At 44.5% G+C, this 23,830-nt stretch overlaps 1 protein-coding gene across 3 annotated transcripts in view; it reads right to left on the reverse strand.

Annotated features, from left to right (window-relative positions):
* The window catches only part of NDUFS4 (NADH:ubiquinone oxidoreductase subunit S4), a 303,067-nt gene that overhangs the window by 148,267 nt on the left and 130,970 nt on the right, over window positions 1–23,830 (reverse strand). For all 3 annotated transcript variants that reach the window (XM_029577511.1, XM_029577519.1, XM_029577502.1), the window contains exon 2: window positions 17,085–17,163. In XM_029577511.1, coding sequence (XP_029433371.1) covers window positions 17,085–17,163 — 79 coding nt within the window. The remainder of the gene's footprint in view (window positions 1–17,084; window positions 17,164–23,830) is intronic.

Here is a 23,830-nt window from a genome sequence, read left to right on the forward strand (position 1 = left end):
TTGGAAGATTAGTGTAGTCACATAAGTACCGTGTTCTGGTACCTTTTTCAAAGCCTTAGGTCCTCACGCTAGCAATTTTTTAGCACTATTAGTAAATCAATCTCTGGAAAATGGTTTCTTTCCATCTTCCCTCAAAAAAAACCTCCATACTTCCAATTTTAAAAAATAAATCAAAGGATGATTTTGATCTTAACAATTTCAGACCCATTGCTACATTAACATCCCTAGCTAAGCTGATTGAATCAGTAGTGTTATCTCAATTATCAAATTATCTGTCAGAAAATGACATACTACACACAAACCAACATGGATTTCGCAAGGGTCACTCCACTGAAACTCTTCTGTTGACTTCATTTGACACTATATTTCGGGCTTTTGATTCTTACACAGATCACATCATTGTTTTCTTAGATATTTCCGTGGCTTTTGATACTGTTGATCACCAAATTCTCATCTCCATTCTCAAATCTATAGGTATTTCAGGTGCTGTATTACAATGGTTTATTTCATTTCTGTCTGATCGCATTCAACAAGTCAATATAAACAATCATTCTTCTGAACAATACTCTATTGCATCGGGTGTTCCACAAGGTTCTTCTCTATCCCCTATTCTCTTCAACATCTATCTACTACCTCTTTGCCGCATCTTAGCCTCACTAAACATACAATTCAAAATCTACGCCGATGACATACAGTTTATGGTACCATACAACACCTCTTGGACTCACACATTATCCTTAGTATCTTTATACCTCACGACTATTGACACATGGCTCTCTCACAATAGACTAAAACTAAATAAAAAAAAAAAACAGAAATAGTCCACCTCTCATCAATTACAGATTCATTCATAGGTCGTCTCCCCCTCAATTAGTATTTAACGGTAATACTATCCCCATCTCCAAATCTGCAAAAAATTTAGGTATAACCATTAATTCAGATCTTTCATTAAAACAACACATATCCATAATTACCAGAAATTCATTTTATAAGCTTCAACTCTTGAAATGGCTTCGACCTCTACTTTTCTTTCACGATTTTCGGACTATACTTCAATCACTCATCTTTTCAGGGCTTGACTACTGTAATTCTCTTTATATAGGTCTCCCAGATAACACACTTCACTCACTTCAACTGATCCAAAACGCAGCAGCACGTATCTTAAACTCTTCCATAAAAAATCACATCACTCCGATACTTCAATCATTACATTGGTTACCAATTAAATACAGAATACAATTCAAGATCCTGTCCATTATACACTCTCTCATCTACTCCTAATTCAATTACCTTATGTTCCATTCTCCGGATTTACAAACCCACCAGACATCTAAGATCACTGGACAAAAACCTCTTAGATATCCCATCACCACGACAGGCCCGTCTTGACATCACCAGAAAAAGATCATTCTCTGTCATTGGACCAATCTTATGGAACGCTTTACCAGACTCTTTAAGATCCATATCCAACTCCAAACACTTCAAAAAATCCCTAAAAACACATTTATTTCAATCTGCTTTCCATATATCACACACTAAATAACATAACTTCTCCATCACACAGGGCACAACATTATTATATATTGATTTATTTTTTATGTAAACTATTCATTGTTTTACATTTTTATTGTTATTGTATATTTTTGTAATTTTGAGCTTTTATAATTTGATAATTTTTATGTTCTTTTAAATTTAAATCTTTATTTACATTTGTTTTTTTTATTTAGTTATGTAAACCGTTTTAAATAAATAAATAAATAAAGTAGCCTGTGAATCTGTAATCAAGCAATAACTCGGGAGCAAAAATCTATTTCAGCTGGTACCCTCCTCTGTAACCTTCACCTGACTGAGTACATCTTTACCAGGCCACAGGGTGGGGAGGAACCAGAGGCATCAGTTTTTGTCCCTGTAGCGCTTCTGGCAAAATGGAGTCTGCTCCGCACCATCTGCTCCCCACTGAGAAATTACTACTTACCTGATAATTTCCTTTTCCTTAACGTAAATAAATGGATTCAGGATCAGTAGGTTATGCACCTCTACCAGCAGATGGAGACGAAGCAAGCTATATCACAGTATATATAGTCCTGCCATGACATCAGCCTGCCAGTATTCTCATCAAAATTTTAATTGTAGACAGACAAGCAAAAAACTTTATTAAAAATAGATAACCATTTCTGTACTCAACCAAAAAGAAACAATGCACTCTGACAAGAACATATGCATACTAGGCTAGGAACTGGATGAACCTTTACCAGTAATCCCCTGGAATATATAGCCTCATAGGAGGTCCATCATACAATCTTTCGTCAGTCAAGGGCACGAAGCTGAATCCATCTAGCCACCTTAAGGAAAAGGAAATTATCAGGTGAGTAGTAATTTCTCATTTCCTGGCGTGTGGATAGATGGATTCAGGACCAGTGGGATGTACCCAAGCTACTCCCGAATAGGTTGGGAGGCTGCCCACGGTCCAGTCAACACCGCACGTGTAAAGGCTGCATCCTCCTGCGTAAGGAGGACCATGTCGCAGTTAGGCAAATGTCGATGGGAGACAACAATCTAACCTCCGCCCTATGACACTGCCTGAACCCTAGTGAAATGAGCCCTAACCCGAGTAGGCAACGGCTTTTCAGCAGCCACATATGCGGCTATGCCTACCTCCTTAATCCAGTGAGCTATTGTAGCCCGCAAAGCCGGCTTGCCGTGTTTATCTCCATCATGAAGGACAAATAGGCAATCTGTCTTCGGAAAGGTTCAAAAACCTCCAGATACCTCATGACATGTCTCTTGAAATCCAAAGAATGCAACAGGCTATATTCTTCAAAATCTCTTTCCCTATTCAGGAACGGCAGGTAAATAGGCTGATTCAAGTGAAAATCCAAGACCACTTTAAGCAAAAAAGAAGCAACATAACACAATTATATCACCCCTGGAGTCACTCAAAGGAAAGTCTCCCAAGCAAGACAAGGCCTGCAGCTCGTAAATTCGACACTCAGGACAGATCGCCACCAGAAACACCGTTTTCAAGATCAGTAATCACAATGAAAGGCTACACAGCGGTTGAAACATAGGGCCTGCCAAGAAATCCAACACCAGATTAAGACTCTACAAGGGTACTGGTAACCGCAAGGGAGGGCGAAGATGCTTTACTCCCCTCAAGAAATGGGGCACATCTGGATGAGCCGACAAGGATTCACCATTCACCTGGCCCCTGAAACAGGCAAGAGCTGCTACCTGTACCTTCAAGGAATTAAGGGCTAAACCTTTAATCAACCTATCCTGCAAAAATTCCAAAATCAGTGGGATCTGAACTAAACAAGGAAGCACTCCTCGATCTTCATACCAAGCCACAAACACTCGCCAAAACCGCATATAAGCTACGGAAGTGGAGAACTTTCATGCTCGTAACAAGGTGGTAATCACTGCAGTAGAATATCCATGCTTCAGCCAGCGAGCCCTCTCAAGAGCCAGACTGTAAGACAAAACTGAGTTGGATCTTCATGAAGAATTGGTCCCTGCTGCAACAAATTACTGTGTAATGTAAGATGGAGGGGGGAATATACCAAAAGCCTTCTCAGATCTGTAAACCTTGATCTCCTGGGTCAATCTGGTGCCACCAAAAGCCCCATCCCCCTGTGACCTTTGAGCCTCCGAACTATTCTGTCCACCATCGGCCATGGGAGAAAGACATACAGCAGCTTGTCCTTCGGCCAAACCTGCATGAGAGCATCGATACCCAATGACTTTGTATCTCTCCTGCAATTGAAGAATCGAGGAACTGTCACATTGCAAGAAGTCGCCAGCAGGTCCAGAAATGGAAGACTCCCAGCAATCCACTATCAGAAGAAATGCCTTGTCCGACAATACCCATTCTCCTAGGTCCAGACTCTTCCTGCTGAGAAAGTCTGCTCTTACATTGTCTTTTCTTGCAATGTGCGAGGCACAGATCTCCTGAAGATGCGCTTCCACCCATTCCATAAATTGGTCTATCTCCTGCTCGACCTTGCAATCCCCAGCTGAACTGCAAGCACGCCAACCAGACCGCCCGAGCTTACAGCTGATTGATGTTACAGAGACACTCTTCTGTATTCCAGTGCCCTTGTGCTGTTAGTTCCTGACAGTTCCCCAAACTTGGAGGCACGCATCTGTCATAAGTACCAATTAGTCCGGTGATGTCAGGGAGATTCCCTCTCTCAAATGATCGCTTGCAACCACTACTGGAGGTGAGAGCAGTCCTCCATCAGCAGGTGGAGGCAAATCAAATAGTCCTGAGACTGCGGGTTCCAACGAGACAGCAGCACGGAAGAGGACGCATATGTGCTCTTGCCCATGGAACCACTTCAAGGGTTGCCGCCATCAAACAGAATACCTGCAGCTAGGACCACACTGTTGGGCGCATAGTGTTCATCAAGAGCCGCACCTTCTGAATATGATCTTCTGGCAGGAAAACTTTCCTTACTTCGTGTCGAACCAAACACCCAAATACACCAAGACTGACATGGCTGAAGACTGCTCTTTGTAGGTTCACTACTCAACCAAGCTCCTGCAACAGGGAGATCGCATTGAGGGTCACCAGGCTGCTCTCTTCCAGAGACTTGGCCTGAATCATCCAGTCGTCCAAACACAGGTGTACCAGAATCGCACCCTTTCTCAACTCTGCTGCCATCACCACTATAACCTTGGAAAAATTTCTGGAAGCAGTGGCCAGACCAAAAGGCAGCACCCAAAACTGATAATGGCACCCCAATACCGCAAAATGCAGAAAATATTGGTGCTCCAAATGGATGGGAATATGAAGGTACACCTCGGACAGATCCAACAAGGTCAGAAATTTCCACAACTGCACAGCCATTATCACTGAGTGTAAAATTTCCATGCAAAAATGAGTCACCTGCAAATCACAGTTGACCCCTTTGAGATCCAGGATGGGAACACCCACAAGGAGCCAGGGCAAGCCTCGGCAATTAAGCATAGGACTTGAAGAGGGAGGAGCCACTAGCTGAAGGTCCAACTGGACAGAAATGGGGGAAGCAGAGGACTGTGCCTGAAGAAAGGCTTATAAGCCTTGAAAAAATTACACCCAAGAAAAACAGCCAGGTCCAGACCAAGCCCAGAAGGAACTGGAGTTGATCCGTAAGAACTGCACTTGCCAGCAGAGCAGCCAGTCAAGGGAGAACCAAGATCTGGCATCCCCCCCAGTCAAGGCTGTGACCAACCCATCATCAGAATGGGAAGAGCCAGGCTTAGCAAAATCCGAGGAAGGCAACTCTCCCTGAGCGTCTGAGCAGCACTGATGCAGCTTAGAAGCCAGATCACGCTGAGAAGCCCTAATATGGACAGGCAACACAAATAGGAAGACGCATAGGCTTCTTGCTTACCATTACCTGCTATTAATTAAGTTGACTTAGAGAATAGCCACTGCTATTATTAGCAACAGTAGCATGGGATAGACTTAGTTTTTGGGTACTTGCCAGGTTCTTATGGCCTGGATTGGCCAATGTTGGAAACAGGATGCTGGGCTTTTCCTAAGCAGACCAAAAACTGAGTGCAGAGCCCCTCTACATGAACTCCCAGGTTAGACACATCCGTGGTGAGGACAATTTGGATTGGAGAAATTTGGAAGGTGGTTGAGATTTGAGGGGCAGAAGAGGCACTTTTCTAACTGAAGAACCACAACCCTCCACCCCCACCTTGATCCCAGATTCAACAGGCTCCACGTGCCCATCCAAGGCAGCAGCAGGTCCCCTAAACCCACCAGTCAATTTCTGGGACAGGGTTTTGACTGGATAGCGTAGAGCAGTGCTTCTCAACCGGTGTGTCTCCAGCTCCCGGTCTCTCCCGCTGCTCTTCCTTCCCTGCTGCCGTTGCCACCGGGCTATCAGTACGTTCAAGCCCAGTGGGAATGGCAGCGGTGGTAGAAGAAGCAGTGGTACCTACGGCTGGCCTTTTCTTCTTCCCGCGCCCCCCCCCCCCGTGACCCAGAACAGGCAGTGATATGCAGTTCGCGGGAAGGAGAAAGAGCTGTGCAGCGTGGAAAAATAGCATCGGCGGCAGCAGCATCGGCCCCCGAGTAATTGAAGCAGCCAGTAATCGGGAAAGGAGACAGCAGCATGAGCCTCCCGCGGTCGATGGGATTCTTCTTTCTTCGACTGCAGGGGCTGGAGGAGAAGGCTGCTGCAGCTATCATTTGTGCTCGGGGGGGGGGGGGGAGGAGAGGAAGTGAGTGAGAGAAAGAGAGAGAAGCAGCCAGCCAGCCTGCCTGCGATTGAGAGCATGTGTGTGATTGAGAGAAACTGGTAAGAGAGCTGATGTGTGTGTATATGTGAGAGACAATGAAAGTGACTGCTCAAGGAGATGACTGATGTGTATGTGAGATTGTGAGACAGTCAGGGAGGTGACTGATGTGTGTGTGCGAGAGAAAAAGCATGGAAGTGAGAAATCTGGGTATGTGAGAAAGCATGGGCGTAAGAAGCCTGGTGTTGTTGGGGGTGTGTGTGTGTGTGTGTGTGAAAGAAAGCATGGGAGTGAGAAGCCTGATTATGTGAGAGAGAGCATGGGAGTGGGAAGCCTGTGTGTGTGTGTGCATGCATGAGAGAGAGACTGGTTGGTAAGGTGACGGTGTGTGTGAATGTGAGAGAAAGAATGTGATTCAGGGAATGAGAAGCCTGTGCACGTGGAGAGCGAGCATGGAAATGAGAGACTGGTGAGTGTGTAACAGAGGGAAAGTGATTATGGGAATGGGAAGCCTGTGCATGTGAAGAGAGTGAGCATGGGAATGAGAAACCTGGCTGTGTGTGAGACACAGCATGGGAGGGAGAAGCCTGTATATCTGAAAGAGAACATGGGTGTATGTATGCATGAGAGAGATCAGGTGACTGGTGTGTGTTTGTGTGTGTGTGAGAGAGAAAGAAAGTGATTATGGGAATGAGAAGCCTGTGCATGTGAAGAGTGAGCAAGGGAGTAAGGAACCTGGGTGTGTGTGAGACAGCATGGGAGTGAGAAGCCTGTATATCTGAAAGAGAACATGGGAGTGGGAAGCTGGTGTGTGTGTATGCGTGAGAGAGGTCAGGTGACTGGTGTGTGTGTATGTGTGAGAGAGGTCAGGTGACTGGTGTGTGTGTGAGAGAGAGAGAGAGAAAGAAAGTGATTATGGGAGTGAGAAGCCTGAGCGTGTGTGGAGAGAACAAGCATGGGATTGAGAAGCCTCTGCTTGTGTGGAGAGAACAAGCATGGGAGTGAGAAGCCTGTGCGTGTGTGGAGAGAACAAGCATGGGAGTGAGAAGCGTGTATGTGCGTGCGTGTGTGTGTGAGACAGAGAAAGTGATTATGAAAGTGAGAAGCCCATATATGTAAGTAGAACACGGGAGTGGGAAGCCTGTGTGTGTGTATGGCATGAGAGAAACTGTTCAGGAAGGTGACTGGTGTGTGTGTGTGTCAAAGACTGTTTAGGAGATGATTGGTGTGTGAGAGACAGAAACTATTCATGGGGGCATGACTGGTATGGTGTGTGTATGAGAGACATGGGACCTAAGGAAGAGGACCATGAGTATAGAGCTTAGCTTCTACTGCTGCTTCTGATGTGTGCCACGGCCTGCATGGAAGGGGAGTAGGAGAGCTGCTGGAGGGGGTAAGTAAATGTGGCTTTTTAAGTTTATTTTTCTTGATTGACTGCCATTTTAATTATTTAATATTATGTGATGTCTGCTTTTTTGAAATATTTTATTGGTGTTTGGAGAAGGTTTAATAGTTTTTATGAATTTTTAATTGTTGGATGTTATTCTGTTCAAAGCTGTTTTGAAATATTTATTCTGCTTATTAGTATAGTTTTACAATTATTTCTGTGTGGGGATCTATAGCTGCTTGCTAGTTCTGTTTTCCTAATAAGAGGTGTATTGGTGTTTAGGACCTGATTTAATATTTGTAGTGTTGCCTTTTCATAGATAGGGTTGCTCCTGTTTGAGTGTATTCCATAATACAGGTGTAACTGTGTGTGGATTAGTTTATATGCATTACTACAGATCCTGGGAGTATGTTAGGTCGATTCTGTGTCTGTTACCGAGATGAGATATTTTACTAGCATGTAAGCGTTTGTATCAGTCTTATTTGTTGTGTTTTCTCAAGAGGACATGCATTGGTGGTAAACTGCTGTCTTTTCATAAGTAGGGCTATTGAGCCTGGAAGTAAGAGTTTGAGTTGCTGTTACTGAGATGACACCAGAACTAGAATATCTTTTTTGTAGGGTGAGTTGTATGGGGAATGTCATAATTCTGCTTTACATCCATTATTGTGGGTCAGGGGGGTTCCCGTGGATGCAAACTGTACTTTTACATCTAGCCCCGTGACGATCATGGGTCAGTGTGTCATGCATGTGAGAACCATCTGTCAGGTGTGTCCAGACAGAAAAAAGGTTGAGAACCACTGGCGTAGAGCATTGCCAGCATCCCTGTACCTGTGCTGGAGGACCTTCCTGTTGGAGGCAGGCTGAGGTTTTATGTAAACTTTGGATATGTGGATCCTCAGCATTGTAAGAAGAGGGTACAAACTGAATTTATTGGGTCTCCCTCCAAAGTGGTCCCTGGACCATGGTTGGGGGTCACTCGCCGCATGAGAACTGGTTCAAAAGACATTCTCTTCTCTCTTAAGAGACCAGAGCAGTCAAATACATTCCACCAAGAAAAAGAGAAAGGGGATGCTATGCCAAGTATTTCTTGATTCCAGAGAAAACAGGACGACTCCGTCCCATCCTAGACCTATAAGGGCCTTGGAACAAGTTTCTAAAAAAAGGAAAGTTCAAGATGGTTCCATAAGCACCTTAATTACTTTTCTTCAAAATGGGACCTGACTATTCTCTCTCGATCTCAAGAATGCTTACACCCTTCAGTATCGTGTACTACCCTTTGGTCTACCGTCAGCCTCGCATATCTTTACCGAATGCTTTTCTATATTGGCACCACGTCTATACAGGCTGTGGATGCATGAGTATCCCTGTTTGGATGACTGGTTGTCAAGAATACATCGCAGATGGATGCCACAGAATTGATGCGCATTACCATTTGAGTGTTGGCGTTACTAGGGTTCATTGTCAACTACCCCAAGTCACACTTGAGCCAGTCATCTCAATTTGAGTTTATCAGAGCTCTGCTAGACACCACTCAAGCAAGAGTCTTTCTTCCACCACAAAGGATTGTCACCTTGATATCTGCAGTGGAAAGGATTCAGATGAGGCAGCAGACATCAGCTTGGGTCATGTTGAGGATGTTGGGCATTATGGCATGAACTGTACATGTCAATCCCTTGGCATGTAGACTTTTTCTCTCACTCCTTGGAATATTTCAGAGGTCTACTCTTAGACCGCAAAACAAACCTCCCTGATCTTAAGAGAATGAGAACCTCATTCTTGGGTCCACCAGCTACTCTATAGGGACACAAAACAGGAAGGAAGAAACTCTAAGACAAGAGGGTTAACGAGTTTTGTTAAACAACTCATTTCAGATTGATTCCTCTCAGTGGTGAATGTCAGTAACACTAGACTCTTACCCCTCTGACCTCATCATACGAGTGACTATGGAGACATTACTCAATAATACTGCTATTGCTCCTTATTAGTTCTATAGTGCTTCTCAACATTTGCAGCACTATATAAAAATGCATGAGAGTTCCTGCTCAATACAGCCTACAATCTAGCCACGACAAACATAAAAGGCAAAGAGACTGGGAATTTTATTTATTAATAAATGGTTAAAATCACTAAGGCTGTAAGTGGGATAATCAAGGGTTAAGATTTAAGGTACAATGATGACATCCTTATATATTGAGGATGAAGATTCTTGCTTTTTTTTTTTCCTGATTTTAGCTCCATTCCCCAGGCCTACATCCCAGGTACTTTTAAAAATAAATGTGCTTCTCCCCCAGCCCCATTCCCCCTGCCTATCCAGACAATTACATCTACCTACGAACCTGTTCAACTATTGATATTTAAATATCCCAAGGAAATTCCTTAATTGCAGCTTGAATACTGCTCAACCATGCATGAGGTAAGTAAATGTGAGATACATTCTCTACTTTAAATATTTTTTTTAAGGATAACTGAATTATGAATGTATATGAACTATACATAATGGACAGTAGCCAGGGTTGAAGCCTAGATGATTGTTTGATGAAATCTCTCATTCGATGTAAACCTTCGTTTGATGTAAACCGATGCGATATGACTTGTGCCATGCACGTCAGTATAAAAAAAGAGAAAAATAGACTGTGGGACCAAGTTTGATTTGAAAAATCTTGGACTTGCTTTCACTTTTTTACTGTGAAAAAATAGAACTGAACATTAAAGCATCCTACCACAAATTGCCTTTTCTGTATCAAGAGAAAATGATTTATACAGAAAACAGTATATACCCTTTTATAATGCTCTAAGTCCATAGCACATTAGCTTTATTTTGAGAAAGAAAGTTAACATTCTTGCTATCTCATTTACTCTATTTTAATACATTGCCTTGTAAACATTTTCATACCCCTGGAATAAGAGAGGATTTCTGGCAGAGATGAATGTTCAGGAGGGTCATGTAGTGGTGGTGGTGGTGATAGTAGTATGTGTGTGTGTTGGGGGAAATCGGAGGGTATTCCCATTGAACCCTCTTTCAGAGTAGTGTTGAGGGAACATGAATCAAGGATCCCAATGATGAAGAAGGTGATTGAGAAGGAGTCCTTGATCGTCCTGGAAGAGTATACTCCTGGTACATATCCTCTGACTGGCTGGATTCCACTCCAAGAAAGTGCTATGGGCTAGAACCTCCTCAAAGGGGTTATGACGGAGTATCCATATGTACTAGGGATACTGCTACGCCTTCTTGAGGAAGTAAATCTGATATTCTGGAAAGGAGAGGTTGGAAAGTACCTTTATTCTTAACAACCAGAGAGGTAAAGAAATCCTTCACCAACTCCGCCACTTGGTCAAAGGGCTGAAATACCCTCTGGCCTGGCGTGGGTGGTGGAACATCTTCTTCTGATACTAGAATGGATTCTTGCACATCTGAGATCTGCCAATTGGATGCAAGTCTCCAGATGTAGCTCTTTTTCCAGTAACGTCATTGGTGAAAATGGTCTTGTAATTGGTGAGGACAGGTGGTCTTCATAAGTCTGCAAATAGCCACGCTGGAAGTGTTGCAGCATGACAAGGAGCAGCCTGTTCTGATGCTTAAGCGGTAATCGTGTTGAGGCTCAGTTCTGTGTGTGGTCCAGGCTTTGAAGCGTGAACAGCACCGATGCTCTGTGCGTCAATAGTCAATGCGCTTGAGAATGGTGCATTGGCTGCATCAATTGTACCTACGCTCTGTGCTTTTTCAGTGCCAGTGGCTCTGCAGAATGGCACTCTCTTCTTTGATGCATTCCAAAACTTTTTCTGTTTGCTCAATTCTGAGGACTCTATCTAGTTTGCCAAAGGAGGAGATATTTTAAAGGAGCTCCTGCTCAACTCCATACTTGGGTATCTGATGTGGCTGGGCTCCAGAAAGAGGATCATCTGTGGCTTCTCAGAGATTTGAATAGTTCCTGCATTTTCCAGGCCCTTGATGTTTGGTAATGCAGGGACGGCTTGCCTGTTTTAACAGTTGGCCTGGACATGGTTTAGTCTGAAGTAGTAGTAACAAATGTCATGTCCATCTATAATGGACATTTTCCTACTGCAAATACAGTCTTTAAAGCCACTCAAAATGGGATTTTTCTTGCCAGACATCCTGAAGTAAAACCTTTTTTTTTCTTTTTATTATATAGCAATGAAAAGTGCTGTTAGGGGCTACTGAGGCAGCAAGACAGTTTTGAAAAAATACTTAGAATTTTAATGGCAGTAATGAAGAAAAAAATTAGCGTGAGGTAGAGTACACATCTGTGCTAGTGCTCAGACAAAAAAAAAAGAATGAGAGGACTCATGAAGCAATGCTTGTGCTGGAATTCCTATGTATGCTCAGTAAAGCAAAAGCTCTATGAGCTTGGACAGAAGAGTCCATTTGGTGTCGTCTGATGACATCACCCCTGTCAAAACTAACTGAGCACTGCTTGATGACAGAGAAAGAGGGAAACATGGATGGTGCAAGGCAGAGGCACATCTTGGAGAAAAATCTGTTCCAGTCTGCCACAGACCCGGTAACTAAAGAGAAGATTTGCATTTCAGCAGAATAATGATCCTAAGCACAAAGCAAAAGCAATAATTGAATGGCTCAGCAAGAAGAAAGTAAATGTCCTTGATTGACCCAGTGAAAGCCTAGAGCTGAATCTAACAGACTTTATTAATGATATTGTAACCGTTTGTAACTGGCACCTGTTAAATGTACGATAAACTACCTATATATACCTTATTTTGTGCCTATTTGTAAACCATTGCGATGATACATGACTTAGCGACGGTATAGAAAAGTATTTAAATAAATAAATAAATAAATAAACAGAAAATCTGTAATGTCTTGAAGACTGTCGTCCACAGACAACCCCCAGTCAACTTGAAAGAGCTTGACTTCTTCTGCCATGAAGAATGGGCAAAAATTGCACCACCCCATTGTGCAAAGTTGACAGACACGTAGCCTAAATGATCCATGACTGTTATTGCTGCTAAAGGGCATTCCACCATGTTTTGAGTCAAGGGGTATGAAGACTTACACAATTAAGACTTTTTGATTTTTTTAAATTCTTAATTACTTTTGGAATATTTCTGTAATTGTTCTTTCATGATGAAAGTTTAGAGTATGTTGTATATAGATCAGTGGAAAAACTCCTACATTAATGCGTATTGATTTGTATTTTTTTAGATAGCAGAATGTGAAAAGTTTACATGGGTATGAACTCAGGTATAAATCAGATTGTGTGTACACATTTGTTTTATTCTTGAATTAATCTATGTATAAATATCTCTGCAACTGAGCTGATTATATGCAAAATGGTACAAAATTGGGGGGGGATCAATGAACATGAATCTCTTTATGAGTTGTTCCCAAGAAGTCTTGGAAGCTTTACAAAAATTCTACTTTGTATAAAGCAAGCATAAATATCAGGTTGCTTCTAAAGTAACAGACCACACATTGCTGAAATCAATGAGCAATGATTGCCAAAATTCTGCTACTGATTAGCAGAAAAATGCTATGTATTGGAGATTATCTTTCCTGCATATTCATGAATGCGTTATTCTTTCATTTAAAAAAAAATTCAAGTTACCCTGTTTTGAGTGACAGGGTATCAAAATAATTACAAAAGTAATAAAAAAGAAAAGAAAAGAAAAGAAAAACCAGCATGTTCAACACCACATAAAATTACTATGGTAGGCAGATCACGAAAAACACAATTTTCTAATATCAGTTTTCATAATGTTGTGGCCCCTATGCCACAAGGTGGCATCCCTGTATGGGAGACCTGACAGATCTTAAGCAGTATCAGGCCAATACAGTAAAACCCACGGGAGAGCCGGCGCTCCGAGGCAAGCGCCTGCTTTCCCGACGCGCGCACAGACCACTTCTCCTGTGCGCACGATTTAGTATGCAAATGAGGGCCCGCGGTAAAAAGACGCGCTAGGGACACTAGCGCATCCCTAGCGTCTCTTTTTTGACAGGAGTGGCGGCTGTCAGCGGGTTTGACAGCAGACACTCAATTTTGCCGGCGTCGGTTCTCAAACCCGCTGACAGCCACGGGTTCGGAAAACGGATGCCGGCATAATTGAGCATCCTTCTTCTGACCCGCAGGCCGATTTTAAATTTAGTTTCTTAAAAAAAATGTTTAAATTTTGGGGCCTCCGACTTAATATCGCTATGATATTAAGTCGGAGGGTGTACAGAAAAGCAGTTTTTTCTGCTTTTCTGTACACTTCCCCGGCGCCGGCAGGCAGGCGCCAATTTTTGAAAGTAAAACATTTTGCTTTCTGGATCGCACGGGAATAACTAATAACATGTGCATGTTGCAGGCGCTATTAGTTTGGGGGGGGAGTTGGCCGCGCGTTTTTGACGCGCTATTACCCCTTACTGTATAAGGTTAATCTGCAACCAGTGTAGGAATATTCCAGAGCTCAGGGTCAGCCATGTGTCAGAAGGTGTGACCTACCCTTCTTGACAAAGGAGTACCGTATTTTCCGGCGTATAAGACGACCTTTTAACCCAAGAAAATCTTCTCAAAAGTCGGGGGTCGTCTTATACGCCGGGTATCGTCATATAGGGCACACCTGCTCTCTGACCAGTTTCTCTCAATCACACACATGCTCTCAATCAAATGCATTCTCTCACTTACACACAGGCTGGCTGGCTGCTTTTCTCACTCTCACTCACTTCCTCTCCCCCGCCCCCCAAGCACAAATAGTAGCTGCAGCCCCCGCAGGCCAAGAAAGAAGAATCCCATCGGCTGCAGGAGGCTCATGGTGCTGTCTCCTTTCCCTATTATCAGCTGCTTCGATTGCTCGGGGGCCGATGCTGCTGTCGCCGCTGCTATTTTTCATGCGGCACGGCTTTCTCCTTCCCGCGCACTGCACTGCCGTTGCCGCTGGGCTATCAGCACGTTCAAGCCCAGCGGAAACGGCAGCGGTGCCACAAAAAAAAAAAAAAAAAGCTGTGGCATCCGCGGCTGGCCTCTTCTTCTTCCCGCCCCCTCCCCCTTTGAACCGGAACAGGAAGTGATGCGCGGGAAGAATAAAGAGCCATGCCGCGTAAAAAAATAGCAGCGGCGACAGCAGCATCGGCCCCCGAGCAGTCGAAGGAGCTGGTAATCGGGAAAGGAGACAGCAGCGTGAGCCTCCCGCGGCAGATGGGTTTCTTCTTTCTTGGCCTGCGGGGGCTGGAGGAGGAGGCTGCTGCAGCTACTATTTGTGCTCGGGGGGGGGGGGGGAGTGGAAGTGAGTGAGAGAGAGAGGGAGAGAAGCAGCCAGCCTGTGTGTAAGTGAGAGAATGCATTTGATTGAGAGCATGTGTGTGATTGAGAGAAACTGGTCAGCGAGCTCATGTGTGTGTATATGTGAGAGACAATGAAAGTGACTGCTCAGAGAGATGACTGATGTGTATGTGAGTGTGAGAGAGAGAAAAAGCATGGAAGTGAGAAATCTGGGTATGTGGGAAAGCATGGGAGTAAGAAGCCCGATTATGTGAGAGAGAGCATGGGAGTGGGAGGGCTGTGTGTGTGTGCGTGCATGAGAGAGAGACTAGTTGATAAGGTGACGGTGTGTGTGAGAGAAAGAGATTGGTGTGTGTGAATGTGAGAGAAAGAATGTGATTCAGGGAATGAGAAGCCTGTGCACGTGGAGAGCAAGCATGGAAATGAGAGAGAGACTGGTGTGTGTGGGTGTGTGTGTGTGAGACAGAGAAAGTGATTATGAGAGTGAGAAGCCCGTATATGTACGGTAAGCAGAACACGGGAGTGGGAAGCCTGTGTGTGTGTATGGCATGAGAGAAACTGTTCAGGAAGGTGTCTGGTATGTGTGTCAAAGACTGTTTGGGAAATGATTGGTGTGTGAGAGACAGAAACTGGTCATGGGGGCATGACTGGTATGGTGTGTGTGTGTGTGTGAGAGACATGGGCCCTAAGGAAGAGGACCATGAGTATAGAGCTTAGCCATTACTGCTGCTTCTGGTGTGTGCTACGGCCTGCATGGAAGAGGAGCAGGCGTGCTGCTGGAGGGGGTAAGTAAAGGTGGCTTTTAAAGTTTATTTTTCTTGATTGACTGCCATTTTAATTATTTAATATTATGTGATGTGTCTGCTTTTTTGAAATATTTTATTGGTGTTTGGAGAATGTTTAATAGTTTTTATGAGTTTTTAATTGTTGGATGTTATTCTGTTCATAGTTGTTTTGAAACATTTATTCTGCTTATTAGTATAGTTTTACAATTATTTCTGTGTGGGGATCTATAGCTGCTTGCTAATTCTGTTTTCCTAATAAGAGGTGTATTGGTTTTTAGGGCCTGATATACGGTATTTGTAGTGTTGCCTTTTCATAGATAGGGTTGCTCCTGTTTGAGTGTAAAATTATTTTTTTTCTTAAAAATATGTATAAAAAAGGGGGGGGTCGTCATACGCCCAGTCGTCTTATACGCCGGAAAATACGGTACATCCCCTGAGGGGATCGGTCATTGAGCAGAAATGATTAAAACCCCTGAGTGTACTGAGTCTGGGGACTGCTCGAGACTGAAAGAGAAAGATACCAGTTGGAACTGTGGCCCTCTCCCACGATTACGGAAGGCAGCAGCAGGAGGGAGCAAGGATATTTCTCTAAAAATCCCCAGAGGCAAAGAAGTAGAGGGTGCAATACAGCCTGGAAGCTAAAAGATTAAGCTTGTGCTATCAGAGCCAGGAAGCCAAACTGTGCCAGAGGAAGCTTGTTCTGGAGGCTCAGAGGATCCTGATGCTGCACCAGAAGGATTTTTTCTTGAGCTAAGCAGGACATTCTTGTGAGTAACTATTTTGCTAAGGAAATTAAAGAGAAGACCAGGCTAGGTTGTGCACAGGACTGAGGAGAGAGAAGAAACAGAGTAACCAGAGACCCTGTGTTACTGTAAGAAAAAAAACTGTTCCTTAAGAAGAGGAGCTATAAGGAGAAGAGTTAAAGTTTTTCTGGAATTGTAATTCGGTTTCATTTCTGCAACTACCTGAACTGTCATTATGCTTGAATCAGAAGATTCTTCAGTAAACTCTATTTTTCTTTGGAGCACAGCTCGAGTCTGGAGAGTGGTTTGTTTCTGTGGAGTGTTCTCAGCCTGGTACTGGCCCTGTAGGTTATCCTGCCTCCAGTTGACGGCCCCAGAGATTTATTTCCCCACCTTGGGAAAGCAACTACAAAGTTCCCTGAGGCTGGGAAGATGACCCTTTGTGTACAGGGGGTTACAATTTAATATTTATTTTTGTAATATAAACATGACTACATTTACTCTACATCTACAATATCATATTCAACTTAAATAATGTTTCCAAATTTCTTTTTTTTAAATGTTTGCAAGATTTTTGTCTTGTCTTTGTAATTGACATCCATATGGCTTTCCTAGAAGAGCATGAGATACTAGATTGAATGCTTATTGTTTAGAAACAACAACAAAGGCACTATTATAGCAGTATACTGCAGAAAGCTCTTACCAATTTTTCATCCACTGTGATGAGCTGCGTGTCTTGAGCTTGGTTTTGGGTCAGCCGCCATGTGGAAGTGCTCAGTGACCTGTAGTTTAAGACATGAAATAAAAAAAAATTATTCATGCAATGAGAAAATAAGGACAGACAAATCTTATATAAACAAGTTATTTTAACAATATCCATCCTGTAAAAAAAAATGGGAGAGGGAGAGATGAGGGCACAACGGTTCTCTCCCCCCATCAATTAGTTCTGTCTGCTGAGTTTTTGGCAGAATCTCACTCAGTCATTTACAACAGGCTGCATTTTATGTCTGCCTAGGGGCTCCCTGTCACAGAGACTAGCAGTAGAAAGGACTGTACAGCTCTGTGTGAACATACAGTAGCTGATTTGTCAAGAAAAGACAGAAAACCCACAAATCTGTTGCAATTATTTTGGAACTCTGACCTCTAAATCAGGGGTTCGTAACCTTTCAGGGAACAGGGATCCCTTTCCAGTTTCAAAATGTTTCTCGGAACCCCCCCCCCATATACATTTCTCTTTAATTTTTGCACACCATAAAAAAAGAAATAATATGGACTTCAGAATCATTTGTAATGTATAAAATGGAGTTTCCTACTCAGGCTGAAGAGGGACAGCCAGTACTTTTGTTCCTGCATACTTTTCATCTGCTTGGAAGCAGGTGCAAAGTACATGTGTAAAAATATGCACAAGGATTTCAAAATTAAATCTCTGCATGTACTTTTCCTCCTCCAGCCTAGCCCTCCTCCTGTTTTTCCCCTCAGATAAAAGTGTGCCTGCTGTTCAAAGCATAGCTACTTTTACCCACAATGGTGGGGAATAGTCATTATCAAATGCCTTTTTACGTTGCTAAAAAGGCTTTAACCCACATAAAAAGTTTTGAAACCCCATTTGGCCTGTTTTTCTTTTATATTTTATTTTCTTTTATGAATCTTACAAACACATACAGAAAATGATAGTCACAAAATAATTTGGAGGTCCATATTCAGCTGTTGTCAGGCTCAGCATGTTAGCCAGATAAACTTATCCAGCTAACTTTGTTTATATATTCAGTGGCACAGCTACACCACAGAATATATCCAAATATCCTAAACTTAGTCCAATAACTTTATCTGGTAAACTTTAGGATGGTCTACAGGTGGACCAGAATTAGCTGCATAACTTAACAGTCAACTCCACTCCATTATACAGATTCCCCTCCCACTACTTAGCCGGATAAGTATTTATCCAGCTCAGTGGCAGCTGCTAACCACGACCAAATATTTAAAACTTGGCACTTAGCTAGTAAGTTGGAACTTATCTGGCTAAGTGGCACTGAATACGGACCTCTTAGGCTCTACAAAAAGCAAAACAATAGCCTGCTTTTCAACAGTAAAAAGGCTAATAAGATCTCCATGTCTGTCTGTATGTCCCTAAATAAAATCTCAACCACCCTTCTTCTTGATACCTGGTGGTCATCTTTCCAGTCTTCCCTCCTGGACCATGGTGATCCTCTATCCCTCCCTCTCTGTCTGTCCAGCATGATTCCTGGGGTCCTTTCCTTCTCTCCCCTGATAGGCTGCCATTTACTCTCATTCCCCTTAACCAGAACAATCATGAATTCCTGCCTCTCTCTTTATCCTCCATTTCATCCTTCATTCCTGTCTCATTCCTTCTCCTGTGTCTTTCCCTCATACTCTCAATCCCAGTTCTATATCCTCCTTTCTTCCTTTGAGCCATTCTATTCTCTTTTCTGCTGCAGCTCTCCTCTCCTCATTCTCGGGCCGATACAGTAAAAATTCCAGGAGAGCGGGCAAGCGCCTGCTCTCCCGGTGCGCGCACAGGATACTCTCCTGTGCGCGAGATACAGTAAATTAATTTATTTAAATTAGGGTCCGCGGCAAAAAGAGGCGCTAGGGACACTAGCGCGTCCCTAGCGCCTCTTTTTGGACGGGAACGGCGGCTGTCAGCAAGTTTGACAGCCGAAGCTCAATTTTGCCGGCGTGTGTTCTCAAGCCCGCTGACAGCCACGGGTTTGGAAACCGGACGCTGGCATAATTGAGCGTCCGGTTTTCAACCCGCGAGCCGTGGAGCCATTTTCAATTTTTTTTTTTTTTTTAAACTTTTGGGGCCTCAGACTTAATATTGCCATGATATTAAGTTGGAGGGTGCATAGAAAAGCAGTTTTTACTGCTTTTCTGTGCACTTCCCCAGCGCCGGCAGAAATTAACGCCTACCTTTGGGTAGGCGCTAATTTCTTAAAGTAAAATGTGCGGCTTGGCTGCACATTTTACTTACAGTATCGCATGGGAATACCTAATAGCGCCCGCAACATGCATTTGCATGTTGCGGGCGCTATTAGGTTCGGGTGGGGTTGGACGTGCGTTTTCGACGCGATATTACCCCTTACTGAAGAAGGGGTAAAGCTAGCACGTCGAAAACGCACCTCCAATCGCGGGTTAACAGTGCGCTCCGCCGGAGCGCACTGTACTGTATTGGCCTGTCTGTCAGGCCAGTAGCAGATCACATGGCATTAGTAGGAAATGTTTCTCACTGCTGTGATAACTCAGTATGCAGCAAAGGCGGCAAAGGTTCTGACAACTGAAATCGGCCCTTCTCTTCCCCACATCTTCAGGAAGTCCAGCAGTGGGGGTTTATGATTCTCCAGGGCTGCATTCGGTCCATCTCTTCCTCACCTCTGCTAAAAATGCAGCAGGGCAGTTTGAGGCTTCATATAGTGCGAACGGCCCATCTCTGTTCCTCCTCCTGCAGCAACGTGGGGGTGAAGTTTTTGGGGCTCCACTCTCACTCTCCTGGACTGTGGCAGCAGCTCAACCAATCAGCAGCCCACTACTTTTCTCGCTAGCTAAACGATTTTTGCATTCATTCTGGAGAACCCCCTGGGCATCCATGGACTCCACACACAAAAACTGTTTAGATTATACCAGTCTCTTCATTCCACCTACAATTATTATAACTATGTGAATCAGACTACAGGAGAACTGTCATTCATTTATTTAGATGGATAACTCACAAGTTATCAGTCTAAACAGCTTAAAAAGCATATTGAACCTCTTATCCGGCTAAATCATAACCAGATTGTAATCTGGCTAAAATTTAGCTGGATATAAAAGGGACATTTTGGGGGCGTTCTGCGGAGGGCTCCCATTAACTGGCTAACTTAGCCAAATAACGGATATATCCAACTAAGTTATCCGGTCCTGTGGGGCTGTATAACTTGAGACTTAACTGGATATATTAAAAAAAGAATATATCCGGTTAAATTACGCCTAAGAAAAAAAATGCCAATGCAGCCTTTCCCCCCGCCTCCCTCCCACCAAGTTGCAAAGGCCTTCCGAGGCCGCCTTTTCCACCCCCCCAGAAATGGCCCATTTAATTAAAATAAAAATTTAATAACACAGGAGAAAACCCCACCCTCCCACCTGCTCCACCAACTTCCCCTTAAATGCACAAATTTTAAATTTAATGGCCCTCGGAATCACCCCCCCCCCCCCCTTTCCCTTCTCCCACCCATTCCCCGCCCAGTACCTTCTAGCAATGGTAGAAGCATCCCCAGAGGCGCAGGGCCGTATCACAGGAGCAGGCTACCACAAATCCTGAAACCGGCAATGTGGGATGATCTCTTACCACACAACCCTTGTGCAGCGCATTAAGCCCAAGATGCGTGCAATTTCATTCCTTACGGCGTCAAGTAGCAACCGGCCGGGAATGTCCCCCAAGTGGATGATGAGCACTTAGAGAAGCCGATCTGGCCAACTGTTGCTGCAGAAGTGGGATTAACTGGTTCCAACGCATTCCTCTTCTGCCCAGCCAAAATCATCATGGCATGGGACATGAAGCCCAAATTCACGCCTGCGGCTCCTTTCTTTGCACGGCACTCAGCCCAAAACACAAACAAGTGTCCCATGATCCAAACCATCCAACATCAACAGGGAAACCCTAGAACACAATTATTAGAACAGTTTGCCAAAATCCCTTCCAAACCTCCTCCCCAACATGCTGTGACTCGCAAGGGTGAGCAATGGGTCAGGGAAACATTTGGCTGTGTAACATAGGCTGGGGAGCACCACCTGCCAATGAGACGTATGGCGGTTCCTAGGAACCCAGAAGTGGCCGCATTGGAGGTGGCTCCAATTCTAAAGGAGTGTGTTACAAACTGTTCTGCCTGCAACTCGACCGCACCCAAAGCGCGCTTTAGAAAGGTGTCGAATTGGAATCTAATCAACAGGAGTGAATCGGCATGCACTATGAACTGGATTGCTCCTGTAGGCCTAAGAGAAATATAGTGTGAGACATTCGCTACTGGGCACATGGGCAGTCCCAGGTCTGCAGCCAGTGCAACTGATAAGCCCCATCCCATCTGGTCAATTTTGGACCACCCTATCAGAAGTAACAGTCTGCTTTCCCCAATAAATACATCACTGGCATGGTGGCCAGAGCAGTCAAGCCTATGGCTTACTGCTGCCACCAGTTCGCTTACTATAAGAGCAGCAAAGAATGCAATAGGAAAGGCAGTGCGGAAGATTGTTAGCTCAACATGATCTGCCATCACTGAAGCAGAACCCGCCACAATGCCAAAAGGTGTTCTTGAAGAATTGGCCTGCGCCCATCAGGGACACTGGACTTTGACCTGGACCATCCAGCCAAGCGGTGATTCTTCTTAAGTACTGTCATGGAAGCCAGGATCAGCCTGCACAAAAATGCCCTGCCCAGAGGGATCACTCTGTAGGCAAATGCCAGGCTCTCGATGAGGAACAGTGCAAATGCCAGAATCACCTTACGGGTCTGACGAGCACTGCGAATGAGTTAGGACAGCTTCTGAATCTTACCAGCAGGAAGTCTTACTCAATGTTGAGGAATGCAAGCACTCTGGTCGGCAGCAATAATTTATCCGCGACCAGAGGAACACCAAATTCATGTACATTCTCTAAAAGCCGCCAAACAAATCCCAGCATGAACCAGAGCCACAAGGTCTGATGAATAAGTCATCTAAGTAGTGCACTATACTAGACAGACCTGTATAACAAGACAACTCGCAATGCAGGAAGATGCTAAAGGCCTTGAAGTAAGTACATGAAATTGAGCATCCCATCGGCATGCACTTGTCAAACTAATAAAGCACCCTTAAAGGAAAATCCCCACAAAGGAAAACTGTCTGGGTGCACAGGCAGGAGCCGGAAGGCAGACTCAATATCAACTTTTGCGTAGAGGACCTCCTCCCGAAAGTTCTGCAGGAAGGCGAGTGCATTGTTGAATGAAGCAAATTGCACTGTGCAGACCCTCCTGTTGACCACCCAATCGGCCAGGTAAGAAAGCTGTTATTAACCTATACTTACCTGGGTCCTTCTTAGGGTCAATTGCTGGGGTGATAAAACCATTCTGGCAAAAGGGGGCCAAGGGAAAAGGCCCGTAAATCCTACGTAGGCTGAGTTCATGGCAAGCTTTTCCTTCACCACTTGGGTGAACCTGGAAGCAGAAGGCATGTTTTTGCTACAGACTGCGGTCAAAGGACCCTCAAAAGGAATCCTAAAACCGTTCTTGAATCTCTCCCACAGAGTAGCAGCGGCCTGCACATCTGGATAATGCCTCAAGCCCGACTCCAGCTGCAACCACTGTACTACGGTTGGGTCTCTCCCAAAAATGCTATTTACCTTTGCCTGCAGGAGCCTTCCTGGGGCATTTGGTGATAGGATAACCTGAAGCGTAGGTGGTGTAAATGTTTATACTTGCAGACCTGAGTGGAACATTCCCCTTTGTTGAAGCACCAACAAGCTCCAGTAGTGGCAAATGTCATAACTACCTTGACATTGTGAGCTGTCTTGAGCTCGAAAGAAGCAGTTACCAGACGATACATCCGAGCTCCTAGCAGTTATGTGGGTAGGCCACAATTCAACATCATGGGTGCCCCAGGACATACTCAGATTGTTGGCCATCCTTTCCCTAAACCTCCTGTCGTAGTTCAGCCAGGTAAATCCCTCATGCATAGAATGTAAATGACGATCATGTCCAGATAGGACCACACTGCCAGATGATGCGAGAGATCGATTCGGCCAACTATGGACATCAGATGGGCAAAGGATCAGACCCAGTTATTTATGTTCCATGCCACCTGCCTGGGGTCCGAAGATGGCTCATACTGCTTGCAAACCTTTCCCCTCCTTCTCCCTTCTAATAGGCTAAATAAGTCCACATACTGCTGGCAACGGATATGATGCCAGAGGGAATGCAGTACACTCTGCCACAGCTGCTTTGTGGTGGCTAAGGCTGGCAACTTGGTGCCAGCCATGGAGGTGCCCTTGTATGCCTTCCGCCACCGAAGAACTTTGTTAACCTGATGAGGACACAGAGGAGGCACCATGACTATCCAAGTCGGAGCAGCAAGAGTGCCTCCTGAGTTGGGTCAGAACGGACATCTCTGTCAAGCGCAGGATTACTGGGGACAGGGGAGAGCTGGGAGGTAGATATCAAGGAGAACATGTTGCATTGCTCTGCATGTACTGTAATACTCCCCAGAGACTGCAGGGAGAAAGCCATGAGGCCCCCTGGGCCCATAGTGCCACTAAATTCGGACTGCAGCCATGGGGTCTGCGCAATGAGCCAAGAACCTGGAATGGCCTTACATTGCCATCCATGTGCTTGGGAATTTGGGTAAAATATGGTGGCCCAGAGCACATCCAGGCAGTCCAGATGGGAGGCCCTGCCTCCATTGGCCGCAAAGGTTAAGCAGTGGCTGG

Source organism: Rhinatrema bivittatum, chromosome 1 (assembly GCF_901001135.1).
Source record: "Rhinatrema bivittatum chromosome 1, aRhiBiv1.1, whole genome shotgun sequence".
NCBI classification, from domain to species: Eukaryota; Metazoa; Chordata; class Amphibia; order Gymnophiona; family Rhinatrematidae; genus Rhinatrema; species Rhinatrema bivittatum.